Source organism: Canis lupus, chromosome 10, assembly GCF_048164855.1.
Source record: "Canis lupus baileyi chromosome 10, mCanLup2.hap1, whole genome shotgun sequence".
NCBI classification, from domain to species: domain Eukaryota; kingdom Metazoa; phylum Chordata; class Mammalia; order Carnivora; family Canidae; genus Canis; species Canis lupus.
In genome coordinates, this window is record NC_132847.1 from 55,049,945 (window position 1) to 55,075,128 (window position 25,184).

The 25,184-nt window shown below is 48.9% G+C and overlaps 1 protein-coding gene across 6 annotated transcripts in view; it reads right to left on the minus strand.

The window, feature by feature from the left end:
• Positions 1–25,184, minus strand: part of PAX5 (paired box 5) — a 195,644-nt gene that overhangs the window by 56,781 nt on the left and 113,679 nt on the right. The window contains exons 9-10 of one of the 6 annotated variants that reach the window (XM_072841967.1): positions 10,050–10,125; positions 9,180–9,378 (exon numbers count right to left, since the gene is read on the minus strand). The exons of 4 other annotated variants lie outside the window; for them this stretch is intronic. In XM_072841967.1, coding sequence (XP_072698068.1) covers positions 10,088–10,125 — 38 coding nt within the window. In that variant the 3' untranslated portion in view covers positions 9,180–9,378; positions 10,050–10,087. Of the gene's footprint in view, positions 1–9,179; positions 9,379–10,049; positions 10,126–10,559; positions 10,898–25,184 lie in introns of those variants that run through there. One more of the 6 variants, XM_072841966.1, reaches the window with a different exon arrangement.

The window sequence follows — 25,184 nt, forward strand, 5'->3', positions numbered from 1 at the left end:
ACCATAAGGGAAGGGGGGAACTGAGTGGCAAAAAAATTAGAGGGGGGGTGACAAACCATGAGAGACTTCTGACTCTGGGAAACAAACAAAGGATTGCAGAAGGGGAGGTGGTTGGAGGGATGGGGTGACTAGGTGACGGGCACTAAGGAGAGCACGTGATGGGATGAGCACTGGGTGTTATACTATATGTTCACAAACTGAATTTAAATGAAATTTTAAAAGGTTAAAAAAAAAAAAGATCTCTGGCCACACACACAAAAAACAAACCAAAGAAATGCAGGGAAGGTATGAACTCTCAGATGCACCTGGGGAGAGGGTGGGGCTAAGGCAAGCCGTGGCTGACATTGTGGAGGAAGTGACTTCCAGAAGGCAGATCCATCTCCAGGGAGGAGAGGCTCAAGCCAGCACCAAGGGTGTCAGACTTACGGGGCATGAAGCCACCTGCACCTGCTTTACCCCCAGTTGCCCCTAGAGCCAAATCTAGGTTCCCAAGACTGACAGCAGAGGGGTACAGGGAAGGAAGGGGAGGTGGAGTTTGGAGTCACACAGGCCTAGGTTCAAATCTTGGCACTATCACTTAGTAGCTGTGTGACCTCTGGCAAGTAATACAATCATTTGAACCTTGGTCTTCCTTTTATGATTAGGAGAAGGGGGTATCTATTGGGAGTGAAATAATAATGTTTGCTGTGATGGTATTAAACCTGTCTGCAAATTCACCGCTACCCTTCTCATGGGGCAATGGGGTCTATGTTCCCTTGCCTTGAATCTAGTCCACTTTGGTGACTGGGCAACCAACAGCTTCCCGAGAGGTTCCTATGAGTCAGGCCCTGGGCACTGCATGTACCTTGCCAACACTCGCAACAACCCCAGAAGGTGGGGATGAGGAAGATTTATAGATGAGGAAATGAAACCTCAAAGCAGTTGAGGTGCCCAAGGTCCCAGAGCTGATAGTCATGCTAGCTAACATTTTACTACAAACCAGGTGCTGTTCTAACACTAGGCAGTGTTCTAAACACTGTTCATGGTGTTTTATAGATACTGACTCCTTTAATCCTCAAAAACTCGGTAGGTAAATTCTATTATTATCCCCATTTTACAGACGTGGAAATTAGAACCCAGGGGGATTAGGGACCTGCCCCAGGTCCCACAGCTGGTAAGAAGTAGAGCCATAGCCACACCCAGGCATTCTGGCACCAGATTCCCCCACATTTCCCCAACATACGGGGCACTTGTCCTTTTCCTGTCTCTGGACTGGAGGTCCCCAGGTAGTAAGAGATATCTCCCTGCTGTACTGGTCCAGCACATAGCAGGTGCTCAGAAAATGTCTGCCAAGATGAAATTATTCAAATGACACTGGTTTTACCATCTGAAAGAAACTTCGGTTCCCATCTCACCAAGATCTCGGAAAGCCTTTCATCACGAACTCCACGAAATAACCAGGTCTGATTTATCCATTTTTTTGCTTGGATGCAACTTTTTCTTTTTTTATACAGCCCATTTCTAGGTAGGCTCTATGTACATTAATGGAGGGAAATGTGAATCCAATTAACTTCAAATTTAGCTCATAATGAACTTATCTCATTTTGCTACCAGCTCGGTTCTCATTGTGTGGCAGTAATTAACCACTGGGGGTTGTCACTCCCAGACACATGACACAGAGATCCTCCCAGCCCCTTGCTTCAAACCCTTACAGAATTCATTACCCTGACAGTATGAAGACCCTTCACTTTGAATACCACAGGGCACCAACCAAACTCCCCCTCTATCTACCTGACTGTGTAGAGAAAGAAAGAAGCATGAATTATTGTGAACAAAATGGGAGGTGGGGGCAGGACGCTGGCGATGGCTCGATGGCCAGAGTGTGTCTGCCAGCCTTGACAGCCCCGGGCCAGAGGATGTGCCCAGAGAGGGGGATCTCTAGACCCAAGCTATAAGGGATCTGGTGGAGCTGGCTGGGAGAAGCAAAGTCCCAAACTGACCATCCTATCGACTGGGGACTCTGAATGCCCAGGACACTTGCACACCCCAGACAGGGGCAATGGTGACTTTGCCTCCTCTTAGGGCTCTTGTTAATTTTCAAAAGACGCCAGAGCTCTGGTTTCACTTCATCTGGAAATCTCCTGCCTATGTGGATGTTGACATTAGTCCAGTTTTTAAAATATACACTGAGGGCCAAAGAAAACCTGTCCAAAGGTCATGTTTAGCCCTCACACGGCCAATTTTCAACATTTACCCAGCTTCTGGCCCTTGAGTTCTGTCTGAACCACCCTACTACCGTCACCACCCCTACCAGCTTCACCAGTTGCAGGCCTTCTGAGGGCATCGGCCCTAGTTGGGTGTCCAGGTGACTGCCAACAGGTAACCACCCTGGTGGGTGGAATGGGCCAGTATACAGAGTAAAAGCACTGCAAAAGGTGATTTCTGGGAAACCGAGCCTGAGCCCCAGGGCTGCTTGAACCTCCTACGGTCTTCCCTGTCTCTCTAGTGACAGCCCTGGGCTCCCAGCCATGCTGGCTGCAAAGATACCCCTCCTCCCTTGTGCCCAGTCAGGCCCCAAGCCCCTCCTGATTCTCCATCCATCCCCTGCCTGGCAAGGCTCTCCTTCCAGCGCCCCAGGTCCAGCCACCGAAGGCCAACTTGGCATCATCTAGGAACTCCGTGAGGTCTCCGGAGCCAAAGCTTCTGTCTTAGTCCAATCATAAACCAAAACTTACAGACACTTCTACTTCTCCAATGTTTTCCCAGAAAACCCTTCCTTAGAGTCACAGAATCATAAGAAACCTTTTTGTTTGTATATTAAGAAACATTCTTTAAAACCTAAAAAAAAAAAGGTCACATAGGTGGGAAGCATAGCTTTTCAATATCACAGGGCACTTTTTAACAGGTACACCAAAGGATCACATCTGTAAGAGAATATTCCCATGTTTAATGATTTTTTTTTTTTTTTTACTATTTGAATAGAGCTCAGATATGGGAAAGGTATGTGTTAATAATGTGTGGATTTCTATCAAGTAGAAAAGATAAACCCAAAGGTTTGGGGGTTTTTGTCCCATAGGACATTAATCAATTTTGTATCTAATCTAGCAATTCTATTCCAGCATTTAAAAAAAATTCTGTCCCTATAGATGATATAAACCCCTGATCCTCAAATGCTCTTGGAGCCACTTTTATCTTTTTATGTCCCCTGGTTAATTTATGAGTGGAATAAAATCTTCACATGTTCGTTCTGTATTTGTACATGAGCTATCTTCTTAACTTTTTTAAAAATTATACTTTGACACTTGTTATTGGAAAAAGTCAACCATGCCTGAGTGACATGAGCTGAAGATTTTCACCCAACATCAAAGCAAATGAGAGTGAACAACTGCCACCTAAGGGGAGGGGGAGAGAATCAGCCCAACGCCCGGGACATGGGGTCTGGGGAGGGGTTTCATCCTGCTTTGCAAACCCCGGCGTACGTGTACATGTGATGCGCACGCCACCAGGCCCGTTTGCTCCAGCTGGCGTTTGAAATATGTGACAGTTTGAACAGGGCTGCTCTGAAGTCTCCCTTTGTTCGGACCTGCCACGAGTACAGGGTGCACTGAGCTGGGTGGCACAGAGGCGGAGTGTTTCACCTAGAGGGAGAAGGCTGGCCAAGCTGGAACAGCCCAACCTGCCTGCAGACAATGGACACGCTAATCGCAGTTGAGCCACATCCAGTCATTAGAGCCGTCCTGGGCAGCTCCTAAGAACAGGCTCATTAGCCATTGGTTTAGGTGGTGTTACTTACTTACAGGTAGTAACCCTAAATTTCTTTTCCCAAAATTACCTAATCCCCCCTTTGCACTAATTCTGACTGGCCTTCCTCTAGTTGCCCTGGCTAAAGATCAAATCTGGCGTTGTAGAGCAGAGAAGACAACTCTGAGAATTCACTAATCAGCAAGCTGCTTACTTTGCAATCTCAACACCGCCATTCCTCCATTTGAACCAACCTCATCTACTTCCCTGGAATCCCTGGGAACTTCCAGTCTCCAATTGGAAGTTGGAGTGTTTCAATTTTGAGAGCGTGCTTGAATTTTATCTGCCTGGCATTTTAGAGCAGATACTGGGGCTCAGTCAATATTTCCATGTACATTTATGACATGATCCGCTGTGAACTAGCAACTGTTGATCCAATGTAATAAACCTACGAAGGCAGAGTTCTAATGAGCAAGGCTGCAAACAGCTCTGCCGTGCTCACGGCTCCCGGCCTCCCTGCCAGGACAGGCCCTGCTCCGGGGACACTCGGAAGCCAATAGTTACAGCAGGAGGATGGTGAAGGCAGCTGCAGGCTAGCTCATGTCTTCACTCACTCATTTGTTCACTCACTCATCCAGGCATTATCTGATACCTACTAAGTTCTAAGAACATTCCTAAATGCTCCAGAGGACCCCGGAGAGCAAAATAAGAGGAATAAGAGGAATAATAATAATACCCACAATAGTAACAGTTACTATTTATTCAGCTCTTATCATGTTTCCAGGCACCACTCTAAGTGCCTTGTATGTATTATCTCATTTAAGCATCACAGCCACCCTGGGAGATATAAACCTTTAAAATCCCCAATTTGCAGGTAAGATACCTCATCCAGCCAGAAAGAGGTGGAGCTGGCTGTAAACTGAGGCCATCTGATGCTAGAGTCTTGTACCTTTACCACCCACTTCCCCACACTCTTCTCCTTCAACAGGTAAATTACAGAATACAAAACATACCTCTTCTTTGACCAGCAAGTCTATTTCGAGAACTTTACTGATGGAAATATGCGGAAAGGTACACCAAGATTTACATTTAGTGGATGGAAGGGAGATTGGGGTTGAGGGCAGAGACACAATACAAATGTCAACCATACTGGCTGGGTTAAATAAATTATGATGCTTTCCTATGATGGAGTATTACAAAGTTCTGAAAGATGAGGTAGATGGGAATGTGTGGATTGAGGAAATAGCTCCAAGATACATTATTATGTGAATAAAACAAAGTACAGAAGAACACAGCATACAGTATAATTCTACTTGTGCTAGCAAAAAGCCAATAAAAGCTATATGCTGATAGATGCATAAAAATGTTACTGAAAATATGCACAAGACACTCAACCTTGGGGTGAGGGGCTATGGATGGGAGGACTGAATTTGGGGGAAAGAGATTTCATTTTCATTTTATATTTTTCTGTATGGTTTGAATATTTAACCACATGCATGTATTACTTTTTATTTGAAATTAACTTTTGATTTAAAATTAACTTTTTTTAAAGAACCAGACACTGTCTGCGCCCCAGGGGCCCACTCACAGTCTCCACAGAGAGATAATAATGAATCCAAGATGCACAATTGCTTCCTGTTCTCTGCTCCCACCTCAGCAGGTCTCAGGCAAAAGCTACCTTGGAAGGCACTTCTTCCTTTTGAGGAAAGCATCATGATGGCAGGAGTACCTTGGCCAAGTCACATATTCACAGCTCACAGTCCCACCAGGCCACCCCCAAACCAGCATCCAGCCCTTACATAGACAGGAAATACCACAATGTCCTGCCACGCTGAGATGTGCCATTAAACAATCTCAGCTCTGACAATCTGGCTGTGAGTAGCTGAAAGGTAGGCACAAAGCCTGTCCCTAGAGTCCCGCTGGGCACCAGCTCTAGCAGGTCCAATCCTCATTTGCACACAGTTCCAAAGAGCTCAGGGGCTTGGGTTCCCAGCCCCCAGCAGGCTAAAAACAGCAAAATAAAAAGGGGGAGAGAGCCTTCTAGAACCAGGCAAACTGACATTAGGAGAAGTGACAGGTGACAGGTGAGCAGCAAGGATAGAGACAGGAAAACAATATAATCACACATAAAGTCCAAACCTCAGCAGTCTGGGGTGCTCGGTAGAAGGGCAGGCTGCCTGCTTACAGACCTCCAGGGGCTTTGCCGCTGTACTGGGCGAGATTCGATAGTGCCAGTCCGCAGAGGTGAATCTGGGTGCTGTCATTGGGGGAGGGGGAGCTTATGTCACTCCACCCTGACTATGTGTATCTCTTACCCGAGAAACTGATATGACAAACAAGTGTTTTGAAAGTTGGCTTGGGACCTATATAATCAGATGGAGCAGATGGAGAAAAGCCCAACTGTCCGTTTCAGTCTAGGATGGGTCCCTAGAGAACCCTTGTACAGTGCAGGGTAACAGAAAAGACCGCCCGGAGGTTAGCCTGCTGATGGACACCCACCACGCCTCCATTCCTGCTTACGGTGTGCGCCCACCCACACTTGCTGGAGAATATTGAAAATGTACCCTTGCCTCGTAATGTCTCAGAATCACGGAATCCCATGGCTGGACTAAAACTTGGGGTGTCCTACTCCTCCCTCACCACATACACTCTCGATTCAGGGCCAACAGCAATCTCATCACCAGGTTACTAATGCAGGACACATTTCCCAATTCTAATGGTTGGGAAAGTCTGTCTTCCTGAGAGTTGGAATCTACATAAACTAAGACGCTTGCAGGGCACTGGATGGCTCAGTCGGTTGAGCATCCAACTCTTAATTTCAGCTCAGGTCATGATCTCAGGGTCATGAGACTGAGTCCCACATCGGGCTCCACACTGGGAGTGGAGCCTACTTAAGATTTTCTCTCTCCCTCTCCCTCTCCTTCTGCCCCAACCTACCCCCAGTCACATATTCTCTCTCTCTCTGAAACAAAACAAAACAACAAAACAAAAAACCTAAGATGATTGCTAAATGGAAAATGGAATGAACTAATGAAATACACAGACAGAGTTGAGTTCCCCTGAGGTGACCTTCCAGACTAGGGGACATTCCATCCCTGTAAAGGGGCGGCAGTGAAGAATGGTTAATGACAAGGCCCACAGGCTGGCACGAGCCATCCAGACCCTGGTTCCACTGGTTGCCGGCTGTGTGATCTGGAGAGTTGCTTAGCCTTTCTGTGTTTCAGTTTTCTTACCTCTCAACAAACATCTACCTCATAGAGTTGCTGAGTGGATTATATGAACAAATATATGTTAGGCCCCCAGCACAGGGCCTGGCACAGAGCGGGCACTCGGTAATGCAACGACTGTTCCATGGCTCACCCAAGAGTGCAACCGACTCAGCTCTGCAAGTGTGCTCTGCTCCGTCAGGCTGCTGCCAAATGTCAGTGGCTCCCCACTGCTGACACAGCAAGGAGCACAGGGTCCCGGGCTCTGCCTCTTACCAGCTACATGACCTTGCGCAGGTGCCCCAGGCTCCCTTTCGCCGCATGCTGAAGGCAGGGGGAAGAGCGCCCCAACAGCTCCTCTCGAGTGGGATGACTGTGCTCTCCCAGTGAGCCCAGCTCCTGGCCTCGAAGCCCCTCACTGCCCACTCCCTATGCCACACACACACTGCACCTCCCTGCCGCCACCTTCCTCTGCGCCGTGCTCCTGCACCCACGTAAAACACCTGAGACCAAAATGTGAAAGAAGACAAGAAGGAAACAGGACTTCACACGAAGGTGGAAAGCCTCAGAACCACTCACCCACCCATCACTGTGCACCCCCGCAGATCACTGAACATGTACACAATGGACAGACGGCAGAAGCAGCTTAATCGAGCTATATCTGCCAGACGCTCTTCCAAGTGCTTTCTGCACATGATCTCATTTAATCATCAAGACAATCCTATGAAGTGGAAATTATCATTACTGGTGGTGGTGGTGGTGTTGAGAGGCCGAGAGCAGCGATTAAGAGCACAGGCTCTGGGAGCATGCTGCCTGCATCCAAATCCTTTGCTCTTCACTGGTTGTTCTGTAACTTTGACCAAGATATGCCTCCGTTTCCTCACTATAAAGTGGGGCTCATGATACCATCACCTCCTGAGACTGCTTGAAAGGACTAAAAGAGCCAGGATGTGAAAGTGTTCCCAAATGTCAGCCATGCCTATTATCACCTCCAGCAACCAAAGGAGGCAACCGAAGCTCAGAGAGGTAAAGCAACTTGCCCAAGTTTGCACGGGTGGGACCGGGCCAGGCAGAGGTGGGGGAAGTTCCTCATGGAGGATGGGTTTGAAATGAAGTCAAATATGGTGGGAGGGACCTACTGGACCTTTCAACCTAAGGGCAAGGTCAGGGCTGGACGGTCGGGTGTGAAGGTAGGCACAGCCAGCCTGGGGCTGGGTCAGAAAGCCCTCCACTTCCTCACAGTGCCTTCAGGCGGTTCCTCTCCTCTTTCTGAACATGTTCATCTGTGAACCTGAGTCCCAATCCCAGGCCAGCGACCCGGGGGATCAAACAGTGCCCGAGGTGTGTGGAATGCATACTACCAGGTTCTCTGCCCTACTTTCATATCTGGCTGATGGCCTGTTTATTCTAAGAAATAGTCAATAGGTGGGATCCCTGGGTGGCGCAGCACTTTGGCTCCTGCCTTTGGCCCAGGGCGCGATCCTGGAGACCCGGGATCAAATCCCACATCGGGCTCCCGGTGCATGGAGCCTGCTTCTCCCTCTGCCTATATCTCTGCCTCTCTCTCTCTCTCTCTCTCTCTGTGACTATCATAAATAAATAAAAAAATAAAAAATAAATTAAAAAAAATAGTCAATAGGTGAAAGTCTAAGCCAGAAAGGCCTCAGATAGGCTTCTGATCTCTTCTGACACCTGTCACAAATCCTACACCAGGGTCTCCGCTGGTCCACTTCTGGTCCAGAGGCTAACAGGACGGTGGATGTCACAGGGATCCAGGCCTGGAACTGAGAAAACCCAAACAGACAAGTCTCCTGCCCCTCCAATTGTTTCCCCAAATCAAACAGCGAGGCCACACATTAGATGCAGGCTGGGCAGGTGTGCTGCTTGTCAGGGAGAACCAAGCCTCCCCCCGCCACCACTTCCCGCAGAGGCACCTCCCAGGGTGCATGGCAAATTAATGTGCTGCAGAGAACACGCATTAAATTGCACTGCTGGCACTGCAGGCTGCAGAGGCGCCGGCCCCTCCCTCCCCCGCCCTCCCCTCCCAGAGAGGCTGAATCAGGTGCCAGGGCTTCTGCGACGCCCAGTGTAGCTTGAGTTCTTGCTTGCCAGCCATTGGGAGTTCTGGGACCATTCCTGTCTTGCCTCTGCCGCCTTCATGGGCTAGAGTCCCAAAGGGGATCCCAGAAGTGAGAGTGCCTCATGTAACATGGGGAGGGAACACTATAGAGCAGGGTGCATTATTTGGGAACAAGTGCATGAGTCAGTCAGGCTTGGGTTCAATTTGCTTGTTATTTGCCATCTTGGTGCCCACAGCTGGGGAAACGGAGGCTTAGAGTCCTGCCCAAGATCCCACGCATGGCAAAGAGCAGACCTGAGATTCAATTCCGGCAGCTGGACTGCAGGCTTCCTGGAGAAGGCGGCTGGAACTGGGCCTCAGTATGTAGGGTTCCTGCAGCAGGGGTGTCAGGATTGGGGCTCAGGCTGAGTGGTGGTGGGGAAAGCAGTACCAGTGGGTCCCCTCACCCCCGTGGGTGAGCCTCAGGGAGCCAGATGCTTGAGACTGGGTCTGGGCATCCTCAGGCACTGGGAGAGGCTGGGTGAGGTGGGCAGGTGGCTGGGGTGCAACATGAGATGGCTTGGGTCCCAGAGGTAGGAACTGAGAGCCAGACTGAGCAAAGGGCACACTTGTTCTGTGAGCTGACTTTCACTGGCTCTAAACCACTCAGGAACTGGGGAGCACCAGGGCCCAGAGGACGCTAAGGGCTGACCAGTGCTGGGGCTTCCAGCTGTGTGCCACTGGTCCTCTTGGGGGACCTTCAGGGCCTCTGGGACTTCCACTCCCTTAATTAGAGAACCTTGTTTCTAACTGGTTTATATAAAGGGCTTCCCATGAAGGTTTTTATCTGAACAAGAGTCTTCTTGACAAAAAAAATTTAAAATTTAACAATGGTTAGAAAATCACAGATTGCCTGTCTGTACCGCACTCAGGTCAGTGAAGAGGCCCCCAGGCCAGGCCTTGCCCAGAGAGCCATGCACGGCCAGGCCTGGGCCCTAGAACCACCATGGTCCCAGATGCAAAATTCCTTTTCTTGTTTTCTCTACTCATTTCTTGCCTCTTACCTCTCTCAGAACACCCCTCAAGCTCAAGAAACCGATTCTCAATTCTTTTCCTCCAGTGGTCCGGGCACAAATGTTCCTAATAAAGTGAACAGAATGCTTTCCTTGTGGACATGCCTGAGATGCAAGCATCCTCACGGGCTCCACACAGGAGGCTGGAGTCGGCAGGGACACGGGAGCCCAGGAGGGGCTGAACCCTCCCCGGGGGAGCAGGTGCAGAGCGCGGACTGGGGCCCCCGAGGGGCAGGCACTGACAGGCCAGGCCAGGCTTTGCCAGAGACGCCCAGTATGCTGTGCTTCAGAACTCACTGTGTGTGTGTGTGTGTGTGTGTGTGTGTGTGTGTGTGTGTGTGAAAGAGAGAGAGAGAGAGATTTTGTCACATCTTTATACTTACTGACCTTCGTGGTCAGGAACAGGTAGGGTAGCCCACACAGGAACCAGACGCCACAGGATATCTGCTGACGTTCACCCTCTGGGCTACCAACAAATGATGGCACCTGGCTGAGCCCCACTTTCCAAATCTGCAAAGTGGAGTAATAGCCCTTGCCCTGCCCCCCTGGGTTCCTGGGCTTTGGCATGGAGGAAGGAGAGAGGGAGGGAATGAGGAAGAGCAGGAAAGCAGAGCTTCTGGGCGAGGAGGGGGAAAGGAAATATACACGTGTGGAACCCAGTGTGCCATCAGCTTGAGTTTTAAAGTTGGACGGGCCAGTGCTCGCCACCTTGGCCAGGTCACCCAGGAGATGGAGGCAGGACTCGTGGCCTCTCCCCAGACCTCAGTGCCGGGACCCGGGTCAAGCTCCTCAGGCTCCAACCGTCCCCACCGAAATGAACCTCACCGGGCAGGAGGACTCTGAGAATTAAAACACGCAATCAAACAGCTTCTTGACGGGAAATGCTTTGGAAATTTTCGGCTCCATTTACTTCTCAATCTAATTTTGTCCTCGGATGCACATTATGCGCGAGATGGGATCTCATGTGGTTTGCCCGGCGCTCCGCACACCAGCAGGAGGCAGCCGGCGTTTCAATTGCTGCTCTCGTCTCTCGCCGCCCGTGAGAGGCATAATGAGGGCACCCAGCAGGCTCCGGAGTGGCCCTGGGCAAGAAGGCCCAGCCTGGACACCCTGGCACCCACAGCACCCAAGGCCCAGCTTCTCCCACCAACACCCAACCATGGGGGAGACTGGGGAGCACCAGCATGTCGCAGGCTTTCTGCATCCACAGCCAACTCCCACTGCCACCTGCTCCATGACTGTCTCCCTGCCTGGCCCCAGCCTCCTCCAACACGCCAGACCCTCGGATCCCACTCTCCATGCCTCCCCACCGCCTCTGGATCAAGTCCAAACCCCTTGTTACCCCCATTCCTGCTGAAACAGTGTAGCCTCCAGCCCCCACCTCCACTCCAGCCCTTAAACAACTTGCTTTTTCTTTTCCCATCTCACCTCCAGGCCTTAGCGAATGTTGCTGCCGCACCCTGGCAGCACCAGCAAACTCCACGGATGTCATCTCTTGCAGAAAAGCTTCCCAGATGTCCCACCTTGCCCTGCCCACCCAAAGTTATACATGCCCTCATTGATGCTCTCCAGATGACACTAGACCAAACCCTTCCTGGACAGGGACCCTATCCTACTCACAGTTCCCCACGGTGCTGGCACAAAGCTCGGCATAGAGCTGAGGCCAAACAAATGCTTATTGGTTCATTCATTCATTCATTCATTCATTCATTTGCTCAGAAAACATTTTCCAAACCATTCTTATGTGCCCAGCATGTCATCAGGTGCTAGGGATTTTGTACCTTGTTTCTCAAGAACAGGAAGCTTTCTCTTCAAGCCTGACAAGTGATACTTTTGATCCTCTCCACTGAAGACAAGGCCAGTAGCCCAAACACAGAAGCTACCCAAGTTCCAGCAAAGAGAAATGCCTCCCAGCCACCCGATCCAGGGCTGGGCCTCAGGGCCCTTGCTTCTCTCCTGGCCCTACTCCTTCCTCCCAGGCCAGCCACTTGCCAAAGGTCAAATCCAGAAAAAACAACCCAACCCCAGAGTCTCCACATCCAGCTGCCTCTCCTCCCCAGGGCTCTCCTGGCATCCATCCAGCACAATCGTTTCCCCCCTTTCCTTCAGTGGTTTCTGGTCTATCTGCAGATGTCCTCGGGTTTGAACTTAATGATACCTCAAATCCTGTGGGAAGGGGTTGACTACAGTCATTAAATGACTCAAAGAACATGGCCCTCCTTTATGCCACCGCCGAGGGATGCTTCTCAGTTCTTCTTATCTTGGATCTCTTTCCTCGCTCCCTAAGTCTTCAAACGTTTTTGGAGATCTGATACCACTGAACACTCCTCTTTTGGGAATTTTGTATCTTAAGAGTTTATTAGTCTCCTTAAGGCAGAGGCCAGCAGCCTGATGTCCCAGTCTCCCTTATAGCCAGGGTGCAGGCACCTTATTGGCTCTACCAAGTAGACACAGGGTGTGAGTTGTTAATTCAGAAGCTAGTGACACAAAGAAGCAGGCACCCATGCAGTCCATCTGTTGAGGTACAGGTTCTAGCAGTGACATGCAGTGTCCAGTGACAGCAGTGTAAGCTGAGCGCTCTGTGTCCACGGGCCAAGGGGTGGCATCTCCACAGAATCAGTCCTGAGGTAGGTTCCCGGCTGAGAAGCCTCCAAGCCTCTGGAGTATCCTAATATCTGTTGGAAAATCCCTTTTCTGCTGGAGCAGCTGGAAAAAATTCTGTCGGTCTCCACTAAGGGCTGACTGCTATAGCCTCCAAGGTGCAGGGCAATGGTGGCCTGCTTCATCCTCGTGAATCACCCCCGCCCCCCCGCCCCCCCGCCTTCTCCATGGCTTCCTCTCTCCAGGCAACAGTGTTTCCCCAGAGCCTCTTCCTAGGTCTCTGCTCCTTTTTCCCCATCTTCACTGGGTGACTCATCTCCTCCAGGCTCACGACTTCAAATTGTCATCCCCGGCCCTTGGCCCCCCTCACCACTGCCCCCTGGGCATTCCCACCTGGGTGTCCTCAAGGTACCACAAAGTCGAAGTATCTAAACCAGCTCCACTTCTGGTTGTCTTTGTCTCAACTGGTGGCTCCATTGACCACCCAGTCCCCCAAACTCCAATTAGGGGAGCCACCCTTGACTCCTGCATGCCAGTTGTCCCCACATTTGACTATTGCCAATTCTACCCCTCAGGATGTTTTCTCCATTCTCATCTCTGCCTCCTGGGTCCAGGCCCTCATCCTTTCTCTCCTGGACTTTTGCAACCACCGTCAATGGGTTGGGCTTTCTTGCTGAGTCTTGTCCTCATTACATCCACCTTCTGTCAAGACCCCAGAGAGATATCTTTGAAGATGCTACTCTCTCCTTAAAGCCCTTTGAGGAGGTTAGATCTCAGGTCACACTGGTAGCCTCCCTGGTCTGAGCCCTCCCCTATGTCCAGCAGGGGTCTCCCCACTCCTCCAGCTGCTGGCACTTCCTATGTCGTTTCTGCGTTTATCTATCCTGTTCCCTCTGCCTGGTATGCTTTTCCTTCCTGCCCTCGCAGCCTGGTTAATTCCTACTCATTGCAATCAGCTCAAGTTTCACCTCCTACAGGAAGCCTTCCTTGACCACCTCCATGCACAACCTCAGGAAGACCTAGTGGCCCTCCTCTTGCTCCTGTGATACTTACCATAGCTGTCTCTCCTTGAAGTTCCACCTTTAAAAAAACTCTCGCTGAGCTCTTTGGATGGGACAGAAACTTCTTAAGAATCTTACATGCATTACCTCATGTCATTCTCATAACAACCCCACAAGAAAAGTGTCATTCCCGTTTCCAGGGGAGGAAATTGAGGATCAGAGAACTGAAGGGACCTTCCCAAGACCAGCAGCTGGACTCCAGGGGTGAGTCTAGGATTGGAACCCTGCGCTGTATGACACTATGCTCAAAGTTCTGAACAGCGATGTCCTGTTGGCTTCACCCAGGGAGTTGCCTTCTGCATCTGCCTATTGTGGCATAACTTGGGCTGAGCCACTTGGCCTTACTGACTCTGTTTCTTCTTCTATCACATGGGGGATCAAGCCTCTCCTTGCCACCTTCCTGAGGGATGGGAGTAAGATCCAAAGAGTAACAGATGTGAGATCACTTGGTAAGGGTATATCACCCTTTCCAGTAATGGAGGAAGGGGCTCTCATACTTTTAGAATTTGGCTCACCAAACAATTGGCTTGCTTGCCTTAGAATCAAACGTTGGCCATGTCCTCCTTCCTTGAGGTGTGGGGAGGACTCCCACTTTCCACTCTGGCCCAGATTACCCCTGGGATATTTAAAGTCATCATCCAGCTGTTCCCATCCCCCTCCCAAAACACAACGGTGACAGTCAAGCAAAGAAAGGCGAGGGGGAAAAATCCATAAAGGCTCGGCAACGCGGCGGCCAGTGGAATTCTCCAGCTTCTGACCACCAGTTAGTGACGTCAGGATTTATAACTGTATTAAATGGTGTGACAGGCAGCCTTGATATATCAGTTCCCCCTTCTTCCCAAATCACAGACAATAAAAGCTTTGGCAGTGAAAGTCATTCATCATCATAAAGACCTGAGACATCCCAGTCATCAATTTCACTCACATCCTTAATACACTGGAGAGAGTGCAGGAGTCGAGCACCTCGGAAGGGGGGGTCAGGGGGAGGAAAAAAACACGGAGGAAGATTGAACAGGAATAATTACAAAGGTCAAAGAAGGGATTCCTCTGGGGGGGGTGCCACGGGCCGGGCCACTCCCTGCCAGAGGTGCGCTCAGCCCACAGAGAAGCTGGGCAGTTGCAGGGCATGCTCCAGGCGGCCCAGGCCAACGTAGACCAGGCTCAGTGAGCGTGGGGTGGGAGCCAGCTGAAACAGGCTGCGAGACCAGAGCGGGGCAGGAAGCCGTACCCTGGGCTCTGTGGCTCCAGGCTGGGTTCTATGGGGGTCTCTTACTCCATCAGCCTCATTAGTACAAGAAAGATTTAAAGATAATAATCAAACCACAGGATTTTGTTTTTGTTTTTGTTTTTGTAATCCACCCCCTTATTGGCACAGATGGCTGCCTGCGCCAGCTATGGTATTCTTTTGGGCAATACCTTTTGCGCAACTATCCAGACTGACATTACTGGTTATCAAAGATACTGTAATCCTGCCAGGCAACGCCAGGCCCCCACATGTGGCCCTGATCCATCCATCAATCTTGTTTGTGGTCTGTTCTCCAAGTGAGGCTCTGCCCGCCTCAGAGCTCCTCTGGACAGATCGCCTGCTGGCCACGGACACCAGGTTGGTGAGAAGCAGTGGTCAAGCGTGTGGCTGCTGGAATCTGACTACCTGCATTTGAAACCCAGCTCCACCATTTAGGAGCTGTGTGACCTTAAGCAAGTTTCTGTGCTCCTCTGTGCCTCAGTTTTTGCATCAGTAAAATGGGGATAATAAGACTAACTCTCTCATAGGGTAGTTTTATGCAGACTAGAGAAGTTAACCTATATAAGTGCTTAGAATGATTCTTGGTGCCTAGTGAGTGGGAGGCAAGTATTACCACTCCTGCTGGGGACTCTGGCTTCTCGGATCCCATTCAGGATTAAGATGAGCTCTGGGGAGAAGGCCCTTGCCCTTGCCCCCACCCTAGAGCTGACCCCTCAGATACACTACCTGACCACCCTATCCTTGACGTGGGCATGTGACACCTTCCCAGACAGGGCTTAACAGAGACTTACAAAGGAAGCAGCAGGTCTGGAAATGTACACATGTCTCCTATGGGCAAGTTGGACAGATAACAAACAGATCCATAAGGATTCGTGCCAAAAGCAGCCTCACCAAACATTCACAGGAGATATAAGGTGGGAGTAGAAGTTCTACAGCCTCTCAGTGAATGAATATAAGAGCTAATTGAGATAAATTAGAGAAAGAACACCAGGGGAGAAAAGGTGGCAGACCAGTAAAAGTTAATGCATTTGAAAAGAAATAATAATTGTGATAACACCTTACTTTCAAATGTGCCTTACACTCACCAAAGTGATATGAGTGTGTGAATCAAAATAACCTATAAGGATAATCTTGGAAATAACTTAGGAGAGTGGGATTTGGGGCAATCAGTATCAGCCCCTCACAGTGGACATTTGTTCATCCATCCGCCCATTCACCAAACACTTCCTAAGTACCTACTACATTTCCAGTTCCATGGTAGGCTGTTGTGGGGGAAGGCAGGTGTCTTCTAGAACCTCCTAAGGAGAAAGTTAGGCTGGTAACAAAGAATTATAAATCAGGGAACAATAGAGTAACAGGTGGGTTGATCCCCAGGCGCCAGGTGAGGGGGACATCACTCTGATTGTGGGGTAATTAGGACTTCTCGGAGGAGGTGGCACCCGGGGATTGCTCCCAGGAGACTATCCCTGAAGGCATACAGGCAGACTGCTGGCAAGCCTGCTGGCTCCTGAGTTCCTCAGCAGATGTCATGAAAGACTTTTACAGGCAAAGCCCTACATCAGCTCCCATCTTCCCTCTTGCTGGGAGATGGGACCTGAGCACCTGGTATAGTCAAGGCAGCAGGGGTTCCATGAAGTCACAGGAAAGGGCACAGCTTACAGTTTATAGCTCACATGCACCTCACCACAGTCCCACACGAAGGGATGAGCCCCGACGGCAATTCCCACCAGCAGATGTGAAAATTGAGGCTCTGGCAGGTGCAAGACATCCACAAACCCAGCGAGGAGTATGCAGAGCTGGGATGAAGGTCTGTGATCCTGACCCCACTCAGCCCAGCGCTCTTCCTTTCACGGCAGGCTGCCGCCACCTCTGGGCAAATGACAAGCATTCTAAGCAGAGGAACCAGCAGAAGCGAAGGCTTGGAGTCACGCCAGGCATGGCTGAGTTGGATGGTGGTTTAAGAAAAAAACAGGCCTGGATAAAGCATTCCATTGGACAGCTTCACAGATGAGGTAGTCAGATGGCAGTGACCAGTCAGGCTGACAAACAAGGATGGGAAAGGGAAATAGTCCCGTTCTGGAAGGACAAAGGCTAAGTCCAGCATGGAGGGAGGAGCACTAGACTGGCAGTCAAAGGATGTGCTTGCTGTCTTAGTTTCGGAGACCCTGACTTCTTGGTCCTCACCGCTGTTCCTATGTGTTCACCCAGGGAGTTGCACTAGATGGTCCCTAAGGGCCTATCCGGCACCAAAGGTCCACCCTCTTGACCCTGGGCACCCAGGGAGGGTATGATTGCTCACTACAGCAGGGTAGATGGAGGAGACGGAGTGAGGACCAGCAGTAACTGCAGGCGCGGTGGGGACAGGCCAGGCAGAAACAGAGCAAAGGAGGTGCCTGACTCTCTCCCAGATGATGCGTCAGGCCAGGTATGAGGAGATGTGGAGTCCTCACGGAGACCCTTCTAATGAGCACTGGGGAGGTGTGGTGGACAGTAGAATGACTCCTCCACAGATGTGTACATCCTCACCCCCAGAACCTGCAACTTTGTTACCTTACAAAGCAAAAGGGACTTTGCAGACGTGATTAAATCAAGAATTTCGAGATGTGGTAGTGACTGGATTATCCAGGTGGGCCCAATGTCATCCATCACCAAGGGTCTCTATAGAGGGAGGTAGGAAGTCAGAGTCACGGAGAGATGTGATGACAGGAGTAGAGATCAAAGGGAGGGAAAAGAGGCTACCTGACCGGTTTTGAAGATAAGGTAAGGGGTATGAGCCAAGGAATGCAGGCAACCTCTAGAAAAAGCTGGAAAGGCAAATAAAAGGATTCGCCTCCAGAAAAAACACAGTTCCTTGATTTTAGGACTTCTTCCCCCAATGGTAAGATAATAAATTTGTGTCATCTTAAGCCTCAAAGCTTAATGCTTCTGGTAATTTGTGACAGCAGCAGCTAAAATCAGATTCAGGAGGCCAGTGGAATATCCAGAAGAGGGAGCCAAGCAGTCTGCTCAATGCTGGACAGAGCCCACCCCCTAGTAAGCATTTTCACCATCCTCTTGGTGTGGAGGACCTCCTAGGCTCTCTGGCTCAGGCCGCTTTCCTGAGGTCCAAAATTTTATTTTATCTTAATTTTAATCAAAAACTTGAAATCAATACTCATATAGCATTTACTGTGTTCCAAGCAGCGTTTTTTTGTGTTTTTGAAAATATCAACCCATTTTATTATATAACAGGTTTCTATCCCCCGTTTTATAGATGAAGAAACTGAGGCACACACACTCACATGCAAACAATTGAGCAACTGAGGTCACCAATTCACAAGTGGTAGAGCTGGGATCCTAAGACAGGCAGTCTGGCTCCAGAGTCTATATGAGAGATTGTACAGTTTGATCAGCTTCCACAGACTCCAGTGCCTGCTAGTGTAACTGTGCTGCAGGTCAATGTGAGAGAGCTCTGCTTGGATACCTCTGATGATGTGGAGCTTATTACCAACAGAAATGATACAGTACAAAAGTTAGAAAATCAGCTCTGCTACTTACTGGTGCGTGAACTCAGGCAGTTGCTTTAACTGTTAGCTGGCACAAAAATAGTACCTATGTTTCATGGAATAAGGGATGAAATGAACCAAAGCACATAACAATTGTTCAATAAACATTCACTATTATTGTTATTATCTCCTGAGGCAGCCTATTCCAGCTTCAGAGAGCTCAAACTGTTAAAAAGTTCTTCCCTGCACTCAACTAAAGCTTGCCTCCCTGTGGCTTTCCCTGATGTGCTCCTAGCAACCACACCTCTTCCCCCACAGCCCTGAGCACAGGAGAGGCAGGAGCCAGGCCCCAAATCAGCTGTCTTAAGCCACCGGCACTGGGTGACAAGGTACCCTGCCTGCCCTCCTTCCTGGACCCTGTCCTCCGTCTGCAGTCCCAGTATCAAATACTGAGAGGGATTCACCCCTTAGCCCTGAAAAACTGATTCTCTAACCTGTATTGCTTGAGAAAAGTTCATGACAGTTCATCCAGAACATCAGATAGGATGGAAGTTCTGTCCCTATCAACATGTTGAGTATCCATAAAACACGAAATAAAATTTTCGAAAAATTGAACAGTATGAGGAGTAAAAATCCATTTGTAGGAAATAAACCACAGGTATATAACCTGATATCTATGCATAGAAGAGTTTCTGGAAAAACTTGTATCAAACCATCAACTCTGAGCATCAGCAGGATAAGTTAGGAATGGGGTGAGGGGGGTACGGTCACATGCAGCTATACACACATATGCACCACTTGGCTTTATTATATTATGTTGTGATTTAAAAGGAATTATCGGGGCACCTGGGTGGCTCAGTCAGTTAAGCATTCGACTCTTAGGTTTCAGCTTTGGTCATGGTCTCAGGGTCATGAAATTGAGCCCCACGTTAGGCTCCATACTCAGCACAGAGTCTGCTTGAGATTCTCTCTCTCCCTCTCCCTCTGCTCCTCCCTCTGCTTGCATGCAGTCTCTCTCCCTCAAATCAATCAATAAACATTTTTTTAAAAAAAGGAATTATGAAAGGGGTTTGCAAGAGAACAAACCAAGCTTCAAAACAGAAGCTTGCAGTGCTTGGCTCTCCCAGAATAGCCTAGCCAGGGCCTCCTCCACAAAATGTTCCCCAAAGCTCACAGTCAAAGAGAGGCCACCATTCCCTCCTCGATGCCCTCACATACCATGGCTTCTCCCATAATATCTCTATTTTTCTTGTTTGTTTTGTTTTGCTTGGTACATTTGCCTCCCCCATCAGACTATGAGCATGTTGAGGGCAGGAACTCAGGCCCGGCTAGGGTCTGACAGGAAGGAGATGCTGGATTTTGATGAAGAGATGAGTGAGTGAGTGAGTGAGTGAGCCAACGATTGAATGGCAGCACTCAGCAAACTGCCAGGCACCGCAGTTTGGTACGTTTTCTCCTCCAGATACAGCAAGGTAGTGGTGATCTCTGACCAGGAGAACAAGCTAATGAAATCGCTATTTTAGGAAGATGGATCACAGCATGGGGGGCTGGGAAGCTGGAGGTCCAGGGACCTGCTCGAAAGGCTATTTGGAAAGGTCGGCTTCCAAGCTGCTCGCAAGTGTAAAAATCTATGAGTGCATTACCAGGACGGCCAGCCAGCTTTGTTTATTTTTATCCTACGAAATACAAGGTCAGAAATAACCACAGTACTTTCTGCTGAAATTATTTTTTTTAATTGACACTGCACTTTCCACAAATATTAATTCATTTATTCAACCAACAGTCCTGAGGAACACTGTGCTAACCTGAAAGCAAATCATATTTTCCTTTGATGTGCATTTTAATTATGGAGATGCTTGAATTGAATTTTGGCTTTAAAATGATTCAGACCTTTAGCTTCTCTGAATCTCTCTGAACATCCTTCCAAACACTAAGATTTCAGAATTCCAGGTTTCTATAGAATCTAGAACTGTGAGTCTATTTAATAATCCCAAACCAAATACTTTAAACCCCAATTGGATTCACCTTGGATCTTTCCAGAATGCAAATAGCCCTGTATCTCTGTGGAAAGTTCCAGTCTCACATGCTGAGCTTTCTCTCTGGGGTGTCGTCCCCTGAAGCACGACATCTAGTTCAGAGAGAGTGTGACATCTCTGCCCTGGGATGAAATGCCATGTTGTTGAGCAGTCTCCAGAACTTTCTACTCAGCACTCCAGGCCTTCCCCACTGGGTGGGTTACACACTGAGCTGATATTTAGGGAAAGCCACTCCAGGCAAGCAGAACAGCCTGAGCAAAGGCTTGGAGTCAGACACAGGCAAGGCCAGTTGGACAGCCAGCCTGTGACCAGCCGGCCCTTCTTGGCTTGACAGAGGGAGGTTTTCTGTTGGGCAGAAGCAGGAGCAAGAGGAGACAAGGAAGGATAGGCGGCCGGCATGGTAAATCAGTGAGCTGTCCAGGAGTCCAGGGCAAACGGGAGAGTGCTGCCTCCCCTAGAGGAGCAGCCACTTCTCAGCTCTACCACATGTAGCTGCATGGCAATGGGGACCCAGGTAGACAAGATGTTCAATTTTTCAAGACAAGTTAGACATTTTAACCTTTATGTGAAAACTCCTGACTTGTAAGGCACTTTTTAATTTAACTTTTTGACAGTCACATATTGACAACATTTGAAAAATTAAAAATGTAAATAGCATTCAGTAAAAAGTCCTCTTCCCACACCCAGTTCACAGCTTCTGCTTAAACATGGTTGTTAAGTTCCTGAGTACCCTTCCAGGCTTCTTTATTATGCATGTGTGCACAAATACAAACATGCATTCCCATTGTCCTGTTCCTTACACAAAAGGTAGCATTCTGTACAAACTAGTCTTGCTTTTTTCATGAATAATGTATCTGGAAGATCCTTTCCTATCAGGACATAGAGAGCATCCCCATTCCTTCCTACAGCTGCGCAACAGTACATTGGATGGATAAGCTACTCCTGACTTCAACAGTTCCCTACCGATGGACATTTGGGTTGTTCTCCTCTGATCTTTGGAACATTAGCCTAAGCTTTTTTTTTTTTTTTTTTTAAGTTTAAAAAACACTATGCAGACCAAACAACCTTTGGGCTGCACAGTGAGTACACAGAATGCCAGCCGAAGGAGGTGTTGGCTGTGGCCGGGTCTATGCGTTTATAGCCTGGATGCCTATTTGGACTTTACAGACACTTCAGGCCGGGTCACTAGTGGGAAAGGAAATCACTTCAGTGGGAAACGGCTTCAGGTAGGTACTGCTTGAAGATTCCTTGCCTTTGAGGTAGTAAAATCCCCATCACCAGAAGTAACCAAGCCCTGATATAGAATGGATCCCATGGTGGTAAAGGGATGGGCTGCTTAACCTCTGAAGTTAATTTCCCAAGAGTCCCCAAAGCCTGATTAAGGGCTGGGTCCAACTAGCAGCAGAGAGAGAACTGAGAAGCAGTCCCACACTTCCCACATCTCATTCACTCACTCATTTTACAGTTAAGAGGCATTGTCCGAGGCTGATCTTGTCAGGAATACCTTTCTCCCAAATCTCCCCAAAGCCCCTCATCAGTGGGATCTCAGATCAAAGGCCACCCTTTTAGAGAGGATCTGCTTTGTCTCCCAACCCCACTCACTGTCACTCTTCAACCAGCTGGTTTCTGCAGAACACCAGCCACTAGGAAGTTAAGTTGCACATTGTTTTTCTCTGGTTGCTTGAATTGTCTGGCTCTTCCCAGCAGATAAACCTGGTGAGTGCAGGAGCTGTCCACCAGGACCACCAGCGAGTCCAGGAAATAGTAACGATTCACACTGCACCCTTTTTCAGAGCATACAACTTTGACACCCTAACATCTTCCATGGCATTCCTAGGAAAGCTCCGTGGCTGAGCCCTTGGTTATAAGATATTACACTGTATTGTAGCTTTAATTATATTTTTTGAAGCATCTTTGGCAGACCGGATACATAAGGAATTTCTCACATTTTAGTTTTTGTTATTCATTATCTGAGGGAAGAAGTATTTTGTGGGGTCTGATTGAGCCTCAAAGGCTCATAAAAAAAAAAGAAAAACAGATCTAAGAAAGTGCTCCCAATGGGAAGATGAGCAAAAGGCCAGCCATTCAGAGTGGGTTGGCACTGGCCAGACCATTTTGGTATAAGAGCCCAGAAATATGTTAATAACTATCATTTGTTGAGTGTCTGCACGTGCCAAGCACTGTGCTAAGACTCTGCATGGACCATGCATGTGATCCCCACAGGAAGCCTATGAGTGAGTTCTGTTTGGGCTTCATTTTCTAGATGGGAACTTGGACATGGAGGTTAGTAACCTGCCCAAGGTCAACCAGCTAGAATATGGTGATGCTGGGCTTCAAGCTAAGTAGTCTGGCTTTCCTGCTGACATTCTCAATTGCATGCTAGAAGAAATGCCCTCTGGCAATTTAAACTGGGATTTTTTTTTTTTTTTTTTTTTTGGTCCATCCCACCATGTAATGGGAACAGGCCACAAAGGTCAGGGCCCTGAGCAAGCCCTAGTTCCAGCTCTAACTCACTGGATGTGACCTTGAGCAGGTCACCTCCCGTCTTTGGACCTGGGTCTCCCCAGCTGTCAGCTGAGCAGATGGACTGCATGACCCTCCCTCCCTGCCCACCTGTGGATGTTTGTCCAGAGGGAGGCGGGAAGAAGGCCAACATTGGATCCTGGACCCTCCAGATTATCCAGATTATCTTCTCCCTCAACCCACACACCCTCAGATGCCCCTGTGGAGGCACTCAAACTCTCACCCTCCACTGTCTCATTATATCCTTGCAACAGCCAAAGGAGACATGAAGGGCAGGAGCTGCCATCCCCATTTCAGAGACAGGAAAACTGAGGCTCAGAAGACAATCTATGTGCTGAAAGGCAGGACAATTAAGTGGGAAAGTTCAGGTTTACACTCATCCCTCTGACTCCTAATCTAGTGCTCTTTCCTCTGGCCCTTAGCTATTTCTCAGATGAAAGAGGCAGAGGAGGGTAGACTTCCTTGGGCTGCCAAGTCTGGGTATTGAGGCTCCAACATTGAACCCAGGGGTGCAGCAAATCAGAGTTGGTGGTACTCATCTACTGCCCCACTAGTGGTCTCTCTTGCTCAGAGGGGATAGTGCCCGGGGGGCCTCATACCCCAGGGTCATCCACCACGCCAAACTTATTTGAGGAGAAGAATCTTCCCTGGGTCTCCTCCCTCCGTGCTAGCTGCTGATGCAAAAAGATGGTCCTCAGGGGAAGAGGGCTGGCAAGGACACAGGCTGGCCTTGTTCCTTTGTTCTTCCAGGCAAAGGTCAGGTGGGCCAGCTGAGGGCAAGACTGCCGGGCCTTTCACCAGTAGGGAGGTGAGCAGAAGCAGGGAGCCTGGCACCCCACCTGCTGTCCTCGCTGGCAGGTAGGCTCAGCGGCTGCCCCATCGGCAGGCCTATGGCCCAAGGACACACCTGCAGATAATTAGTCCCAATCAGGATGGTCCCAAACTGCTGATGATGCAGAAATGAGCTGGCCATGTCACTGGTTTGCAAATGGTGAGCAGTTTCTGAACCGTGGCCCTGGCTGGTAGAGCACGAGTTTAACTTAATATTTAATGTGGCATATAAACGATGGAGAGAAATCGACTCATTCTCTAATGAGATCTTCCCCGCACAGCACGAATGTAAGGGCTAAGACGGAGCAGGACAGAGGCCACCTCCCCCTCACCCCCACCCCCTGGGAACCCCTCTCCTGACTCTAGCTAGTGCCCTGGGCTGGCTCACAATCTAGCTGAGCACCGACTACACTCTGGGCTTTGTGGAGGAGGGGAGAAGGTAAGGTGTGGGGCTGGAAGACTCTAGGTCTCCCTGGAGTTCAGAACTGTGTCAACACATCCACAAACTCAAGCAGAATTCAATTACTGCCCCGGGGTAACATGGAGGCCCCTCCTAACAGCTCTTGGGGGCATTCCTTCAAGGTGTTCCAACAGTTCTCAGTGGGGTCAGCCCCCCTAGAGGGTGTTCTGACAATTCTGGGGGGTGCTTTTCTACGACTGTGAGGCATCACTGCCTTGCAGTGGAAGAGTCCCCACGGTGAAGTTTCCTTTCAGCTTGCACTCCTGTCATGTCCTGCCAAACAGGACAGGTGAAAAATCTGTTTATAATTATTTGAATCTAGCCCTGAGCTTCATTTACATATAAATGTGAACTTGCAATTTCCGTGGTCTTAATATACACTGAATTTTCTAGGAATGCAACTACTGTGTAAACCGAGCAAAGCTCGTACCTTATTTTACTTGGAACTTTGCCAGGAGTTCTTTACCTATTCATAAAATCACACTCACAGTCTGAGTATGAGTCCCTAAGCCTGTTCAGGGCTGTGGCATTTACAGTGATTCCATGCACGGGGCAAGCCCCAAACTACTTCATTATGTCTTGCAGTTTAAACATGCAGAGAAAAATAAAAATAAAATAAAAATAAATAAATAAATACATAAATAAAATAAACATGCAGAGTATTTACTTAGGTAGGTACATAGTATTTAATTATAAACAATTTCACTCTCATTCTTCCTATATCTCATAATGAAGGCATTATTTTGATTTTATTTGAAATCAGATGTTAAAATAGTTTTTATGAACTTAATTTCAGGAGGGTAAAGGGGCCTTGCTATTATCTGCTATCCCAAGGGCATGCTGGGTAGAACTGGGCAGAGAACCCCAACATCACAGTGCCTCA